The 8,816-nt window shown below is 29.3% G+C and overlaps 1 protein-coding gene across 1 annotated transcript; it reads left to right on the forward strand.

Annotated features, from left to right (window-relative positions):
- The first annotated feature begins 2,950 nt into the window (after window positions 1–2,950).
- LOC145090641 (transcription factor PRE6-like) lies at window positions 2,951–3,809 on the forward strand. The gene is made up of 2 exons (XM_079028772.1): window positions 2,951–3,214; window positions 3,506–3,809. Exons 1-2 carry the CDS (start codon window positions 3,101–3,103, stop codon window positions 3,656–3,658), a joined length of 267 nt encoding a protein of 88 aa, XP_078884898.1. The 5' UTR covers window positions 2,951–3,100; the 3' UTR covers window positions 3,659–3,809.
- The last annotated feature ends 5,007 nt before the right edge of the window (window positions 3,810–8,816 follow it).

Below are 8,816 nucleotides of genomic sequence, written 5' to 3' on the forward strand. Positions count from 1 at the left end.
TCGATAGCAACAAATAAATATATGTAACATTTACTTAATAGTTTTTTATTATAAGCCAACAAACCAGGATTATAACAAACAAATATATAACGATTGTAAATGGAAAGGTTTACAATAAAAGTTTGGAAAGAATGGTCACGAAAAAGTTGAAAATGGTGGGGAACATTAGTTCATTAAGCATGTCAATGTTTCTAATTTCTCATTTTAAAATATTAAAAAATAAAGAAAAATTATTTTTTTCGGATATCGGATATCCGAAATATCCGAAACTTTATAAATCACTATCCGTATCCGAATCCGAAAAATCGGATATCCGAAATTCGGATATCCAAAAATCCAGATATCCGAAATTTCGGATCGGATATTTCGGATGCGGATATTTTTGAACACCCCTAGACTTAATATGGAGTTCAACAACCAATGAATTCGGTAAAAAAGTTAAGTTTAAAATAAATATTTTATTAAACTTTTATAGAACTCGATATATATATATATATATATATATATATATATATATATATATATATATATATATATATATATAAGGGATAGAGAATATACATTACAGCTCAACCTAAGCTTAAATACTAAACCTCTAAAATATGTCGTTTTAACGAGACAAAAGAAGGGTTAAAGACCACTCAATAAAAAAATATCTTAATTTTATTTAATATATTTGATAATTATTTAACTTGAGTTATGAGTACAAATGATTTTTTAGTTTTCAGGAAGAAAGTTAAACAAAAATGACTAGTAATAATATACTCGGTTTGACTTTCACTTGATAAATATAGCATCCTCGATAAATTTTTTTTTCCTTTATTATCGCTTATTATTACTTCACCCCAATAAACATTATTTTATTACACTGTCACGAAGGTCAAAGATAATCAATTGTCTTGATTCCTTATCAAAACAATTAGGTTGATCTTGAATCTACATCTTCAAGTGTTAATCAAGAATCCTTTAATCGTAATCGTTATAAAATAATGTATTTTTATGAGGTTTAGTAACTAAGTTTAGGTGGGACTGTAATGTATATTCACTTTTTCCATATATATATATATATATATATATATATATATATATATAAATATATATATATATATATATATATATATATATATATATATATATATATATCTTTATACTAATAAAAGAGTAGCTCTTTTGCCAAGTGTCACAATATTAGACATTTTAATTAATGTGTTGTCACTTGTCAATCTATTAGTTTTCCATTTTAAATTTATTAAACCTCCTCATTAATGTGATTATATTTTAAATTTTAACTTTCAAATTTTAAATTATTGTTTTCATTAATTCACAAATAAAAAATATCTAATATATATTAAAAATTAATTTTATATATTTATTTGAATCAATGATTATAATTTCACTTAACTAATAAAAAATATCTCTTAAATTAATAATTTATTTAAAATAATTTATTAATAATTTTGAATTTTTACTATAAAAGTTTGATTAATTTTATAACCGTGGTTCCCACGGGTTATATAAACTAGTATATATATATATATATATATATATATATATATATATATATATATATATATATATATATATATATATATATATATAGACTTAGGTTCAAATGTTTTCACTATCTATTGTGTGCATGTATGATTAATTCTGGACCAATTATTTTAGTTATTTTAAGAAAGTAGTTAATGCATATTAAATGCTGAAGATGTAATTAATATCCGTTATATCTTCAACATGTAATATGCATTAATTACTTTCTTAAAATAACTAAAATAATTGGTCCATAATGAATCATACATGCACACAATAGATAGTAAAAACAAAATAACCTAACCCTATATATATATATATATATATATATATATATATATATATATATATATATATATATATATATATATATATCACTATATTAATAAAAGAGTAGTTTTTTTGCCATGTGTCACTATATTAGATATTGTAATTAATATCATGACACTTGTCAATCTATTAATTCTTCATTTCAAATTTCAAATTTTAAAATTTAAATCATATTTTAATTACATTAAATTAATAATATTAGAATAAAAATAAAATAAAATTTATACCAATTATAATAAAATAAAATTTATACAAATTATAAGATGATATATTTTACTTATTTATTTGAATTAACGATTATAATTTTATATATAACTCAAAAAATATCTTTTAATTAATAAGTTATTTAAAATTATTAATTCATAGTTTTGAGTTTTTACTTAGAAAGTTTAATTAATTTTTTAACCATGATTCCCACGGGTTATAAACTAGTATATATATATATATATATATATATATATATATATATATATATATATATATATATATATATATATATATATATATATATATATATATATATATATATATATATATATATATACCAATTTATCAAACTCTAGAAAATTAAATATATTGTGATGTCTGGTACATGTAACAAAATTATAACCGTGAACTAATGGCTAGGTACCGAAACAAAAACATCAAACAATTATATGATAAGACTAAAATTTGTATTTATGTTGATTAGGGTTTTATGTAAAGGAAGCAACCCTTTTCAAAATCTGAAAACATGTTTCCCACAGCCATCGCCGACAGCTTATGTGCTAACAAAATTCCACGTGACACACATATGCCTATGAGTCGTTACGAGAGACCTCCTCACCTTTTTTGCTTTTTGTTTATTTATAACTTTCACAAAATTAAACAACGACTTTTAGTAAAAGTTTTGTCTTTTCAAAAAATTAAAACACTTTAGAAATTTACCATATAACAAAGATACCTTATTATATAAGATGATATTAGTTGATTAGATAATGTTTACCAAAAGTCCTGGTGGGGTTAGACGTGATCCCTACATGGTTCCATCCCTGTTCACTCACTGCCGAGACATTATCGGGCAGGGCTGTTTTCTCTTTATAAGTGTATACACATCTACCACCTCAATTCATCCTTAATTCCCACCATATATACATATATATAAACCCCTTAGCAACCTCTCCAAATATATGCATTCTTTTCTAACCCACTCTTGTTCTACTCAACTACTTCATTTAGGTTCTATTCCCCCATCATAATGTCGAGCAGACGATCCGCAGGAACTCCAAGGATCACAGACGATCAGATCATAGAACTCATCTCCAAACTTCAGCAACTTCTTCCTGAGCTTCGAAATCGTCGTTCCAATAAGGTAATGGATCACACAGTACAACATTTTCTTTGAACAGCTAACTCACACACTCTCTACTTAATTTACTCATAATTCGATACTTTTCTTCCTAATTAAGCGGGATCTGAACCCTTAATTAACTACAGGCTGTGGGACACCTTTCCATAAACCAATGATATTGTGTGGCCAAAGGCCTTTCTTTTTGTACAACAATATATAAAATATAGAAATGATGACAAAAGCTTTATCTGTGGGGGCTTTTCATCTGGTTCTTTATATTCGTGTTGATTAGTATATTTGGTTCTCGTGTAGGCATCGGCTTCAAAGGTGTTACAAGAGACGTGCAACTACGTGAGAAGCTTGCACAAGGAGGTTGATGACCTTAGTGATCGTCTATCACAGTTATTGTCCACCATTGATGACAATAGTCCTCAAGCTTCCATCATTAGAAGTTTAATTAACTAATTAAGTATAAGTATATAGATAAGTACTTCAATTATTTCTTAAATATTAGTCTTATGGATATTCCTTGTTTGACTGTTTCCAATCCATATTTGTATTTGATCCATCAAATTATAGTTTGCGATGATAATATATATATTTGTTTCTATGTGCATCCGTGTTTCTCTTTATATTCATGTTGATTTTATGTGCAGATTCTTTTCATTTTTGTGTATTTGAAGAATTTATAATCCGAAAGCATTTCTATGAGAGAAACAACTCGAAGAGTTCAAAAACTAAACGCAAGTAACTTTGCAAATTATCATGCATGGCCATAAACGATCGACACAATTAGTTTTAATTTTCTAAAATACATCATGCATGGCTTAAAATCTTGACACGGGGTTTAATTTGAGAACCTTTGGAGCATAAACACTCCATGCAAATTGAAAGCGCTTCGAATCAATTTCTCGTATTTTACGCTGTCATGTAATTAAGGTGATCAAAATTTGCATTAATTAACGAGTAACAGAGTTTCCTTTTTTATGGTTTAGATATTTTTTCTATTTTAAAAGAAAAGTTCTCAAACATATGATTAATAATCAAATAATTTTATACTATATAATTTATATTGTTTGTGTGTGAAATTAATAAAATGGGGCCAAAGGAAGCAATATGCATAAAGGAATGGGACCAAGGATTTTGCTGCACAATCAGATGTCACAATCCAATATCAACATTGTAGATATTAGAGATGAGGTGGTCATTCAATTCTCTCAAGGACACTGTACCCATGAGAGTTATGTATGTCAATTCCTCCTCTTTCCACCACACAATTCCAAAGTTTTATGTTATTTCAGTTATAAATTGTACATAATTTAATATTATAATTGATAAAAATAACTTTTACTACAAATATGTAACCAAAAATGCGTCGACAGTTCAAAAGTATGCACACCCCATACGTTGACGATACATAGATATTATTTCATGACACTATACATCGAATGTGAAAAAACGATATCAATAAGTGTTGCACATGAAAAAAAAACAAAATTTAGATTATGACATACTAAGCCATGAAGTCCGTGTATCATTTACCTTAGTGGTAGAAGATCTACATAAGAGTTTTATGTTCAACTTTATTATTTGTCACAGTGGCTTACTAGTAAATATATGGGATTTAAACAACTCAAAATAGAATGAAGCTTAAGTTCAACTTTTACAAACTTTCATCTTAAGATAACCTGAGTTCAAGAAAAACAACACTTTTTGAAAAATATTCACTATAATTATTAATTACAATTTAGTGGTGGAAGTTGAAACTAGTTGATGAAGACATAATGTTTACCAGATGAGCCCATAAACAAAAAAAAAATGATATTTGGCTAAAAGGCCTATAAGGAATGTAGGCTCATAGGAATTTGATGTGGTCCAAGGTCCATTGAGGCATTGACCAAGTATCAATATGGGCTCCATAAAGGAATGTGGAATCAAGGAATGATTATGAGACCAAACGAACACATGAGAGCCTAGTCTATAGGTGCACTAAAATGGTCATGGACCAGTTCGAGGACGGTCTGGGTTTATCTGGAACCGGTTCCAGTCATGGTTACTAATTTTCGGTCTGAATTTTTTTGGACTCATGTAATTCGTGGTCTTGTTGTTTGCATCTTCTTTTTTATTGGCTCGAATCATGTCTTTTTGGTTCAGTTTTGGTTTTTTTTGGTTTGTGCTGGGTTATATACATCACCCACCTATTAGATCATATAAAAGATCCTGTAATTGAAACACATTTTAAACTCATCGTCTACAATACATTTGTTATTACGAGATCTAATTATCAATTGTATAAAATATAATGTCCATAGTATGTTGGATATATTAATATTAATTAATAATAATCTATAATATCAGTAGTATAATTTATATGTTGACAATATATCGCATTGTATCTTATTTATTTGTATATATTGTCAAAACTATAACGGACGCTATTCAAAATTTGAGGCTATGTGTCCATGGTGATGTTAGCGAGTATTTCAACTTAGCTAATATGACCGTTAATCATTTCTAACTACCAAGAGTAGTTTCGTCATTTTTTATTTTCTTGTTTTTTACAAGTTAGTTAGACGTTCTGATGTGTAATATTATTCTTTGTACATATATGTAATAACTTTGATACCATGTTCATGTTCAAAAGATCGATTTGAGAGAGAAAAAAATGATTGAAATGAATTTTCTTTTTATTCATTTGTTCAACCATTTGTTTCTTGTTTTGTCAACTCATCTGTGACAGAAGGTGCCATGAATGTTGATGGTAAACTCTTTTTTTTTGCACATTTTGCATCTAATGTGTATAAATCTTCTGCATATCTTCAACCACATTTATCTTTTATCATTGATACTGGAGTCACAGATCATATGTGCTCTAATAGTGATCTTTTCTCATCTATGTCTAAATTTCCACAGCCTCATTCAGTTGGGCTGCCTAATGGTCATCATATCTCCATCTCCCATTATGGTGATGTAAAAATTCATGATTCTATTGTTTTGCAGAATGTATTATTTGTTCCATCATTTCAGTACAATCTTGTTTCTGTTGCAAACTCACTTCCCAACTACAAACCTTTGTTTTGTTTACTGATGAGAATTATCTCATGCAAGACCCCTCATTGAAGAGTAGCATAGCTCTTGGAATTATGGGGAAAAGAATCAATGATCTATATGTTTTTGACTTTCATCATCTTAAACAAAATCTTTCTTATTGTTTTTCTGTTTCTAGTTTGTTTCCTAAAACATTTTCTCATGCATTCAGTTCTTGTTCCAATAATATGTTGTGACATAACATATTTGGGCATGTACCTTTGTTGAAACTTAAATCCTTATTGTATCTTTCTTCACATGCCAATGATGCTTCTATTGAACATTGTTTACTTTGTGCTCAATCTAAGCAATCTAGATTGCCTTTCCCACATAGTGTTTCTACTTCTAAAGCTCCATTTGACTTAATACATGTGGATGTATGGGGACCTTATAAACATTACACCCATGATGGTTATAAGTACTTTTTAACCATTTTTGATGAGTTCACACGTCATACATGGGTTCATTTACTTAATCAAAAGAGTTATGCTTTTACTTTGCTTTAAGCTTTCATTCAAATTAAAACTCAATTTCATGTTGTGGTTAAATGTGTTCGAACTGTAATGCAATGGAGCTTGGTTCTAGTAATTCTGGACACTTATACTTTCAAGAATAGGGCATACTGCATCAAAAGTCTACTGCTTACACACCTCAACAAAATGGATTGGTTGAGAGAAAGCATAGACACATATGGAAGTGGCAAGAGCACTATATTTTCAATCAGGAGTTGGGACTGCCTTTTGGGGAGAATGTGTGAAAACTGCAGTATACTTGATTAATCGCACACCATCTAGTGTCCTTCATAACAAGACTCCATTTGAACTCATGTTTAATACTACACCTTCATGGGATTTTCTTAAAACTTTTAGATGCTTATGTTTTGCTTCATCAATTCCAGTTAGGCGTGACAAATTTATGAGTAAAGCTCATCCATGTGTTTTTATAGGCTATCCGTTTGGTTAAAAAGCCTATAAATTACTCAATATCATTGCCAAAACAGTCATAGTTTCACGAGATGTAAAATTTTTTGAGAACATTTTCCCACTTCATAGTCTCAAAAATTCCTCGTTCAAACACAATCCACCATCTTACATGCTTATGAATGAACAAGACATTTTTCCTGCTACATCACCTTCTTCAACATTCTCTATTGGCTATGGTAGTAATGATCCAGTCCCAAGGAGAACTACTAGAATTCATGGACCACCATCTTATTTGCAAGATTACATTTGCAACAATGTTACTTCCAATGTTGATTCTGCTTTTTGTGCTCATACAATTACCAATTATTGTGTTAATCCATAAATTCCAAAAGTACCCTTTTGTCCCATTTCTCTTAAAACCTCCTATGCTTTTCATACTTGTACTATTGATCCTGAACCAACTTTTTATAATCAACCTAAAGGGATTCCTCATTAGGAAGATGCAATGAAACTTGAGTTATATGCTTTGCAAGCTAATGGCACATGGGACATTGTTAAACTACCAAAAGGGAAAAGGCCAATTGCTCTCAGATGGGTTTATAAAGTGAAGTATTGTGCTAATGGTTCTATTGAAAGACACAAGGTCATACTAGTTACTAAAGGTTTTACACAGAAAAAAGGTATAGACTACCATGAAATTTTTTTCCCATGTGGTCAGACTTATAACAGTTCGAAGTCTTATTGCTTTAGCCGTCAAGAATAAATGGGACATACATCAATTTGATGTTAATAATGCATTTTTGCATGGGGAGCTAAATGAAGAAGTTTACATGAAACTTCCACCTGGTTATGAAGCTTCATCTCCTTCTCTTGTATGTCGATTAAAGAAGTCACTTTATGGATTAAAACAGGCCAACTGACAATGGTATTCCAAATTATCATCTGCTCTTCGAATTCAAGGATTTTCTCATTCACACAATGATCACTCTCTTTTTCTAAAGAAAACTACTTCATCTATTGTCATTGTTGCAATTTATGTTGATGACATATTAGTTACTGGGAATAGCATTGAGGAAATTCAAAACTTGAAAACTTTTCTTTCAGCAATTCAAGATTAAGGATTTGAGTCTTATTCATTATTTTTTTGGGGATAAAGTTCGACAAGATTGACACAAGAATGATGGTACACCAAACAAAATTTATCAATGAGTTGTTAGCATCTTATGACATGCTTGACTTTACACCCAAATCAACTTCTGTACCACTTAATCTCAAATTGCTACCTGTTATGAGTGATCCACTTCCTGATGCAACTGTCTATAGACAATTGGTGGGCAAACTTAATTTTCTGCTTCATACACGCCCTGACCTTGCATTCACCATTCGATACCTTAGTCAATTAAACAAAATTCTATGTCAAGAACATTATCAAGTTGCATTACATTTTCTTCAATACTTGAAAGGAACTATTGATCAAGCTCTCTACTTTAACAACAAGCATTCTTATCAAATAGAAGCTTATTGTGACTATGATTGGGCAGCTTGTCCTGCTACTCAAAGGTCTATAAGTGGATATTTTATCATGTTTGGAGGATCACCTATATCATGGAAGT

This window comes from Lactuca serriola, chromosome 2 (genome assembly GCF_051521515.1).
Source record: "Lactuca serriola cultivar US96UC23 chromosome 2, Lser_US96UC23_V15, whole genome shotgun sequence".
Classification (NCBI taxonomy): Eukaryota; Viridiplantae; Streptophyta; class Magnoliopsida; order Asterales; family Asteraceae; genus Lactuca; species Lactuca serriola.

What these genes read in the sequence shown, in the direction of transcription:
- LOC145090641 (XM_079028772.1), top strand. Translation starts at nt 3,101, where the DNA reads ATGTCGAGCAGACGATCCGCAGGAACTCCAAGGATCACAGACGATCAG. An exon ending in GAAATCGTCGTTCCAATAAG is followed by an intron (nt 3,215 to 3,505) that starts GTAATGGATCAC and finishes GTTCTCGTGTAG; the next exon opens with GCATCGGCTTCAAAGGTGTT.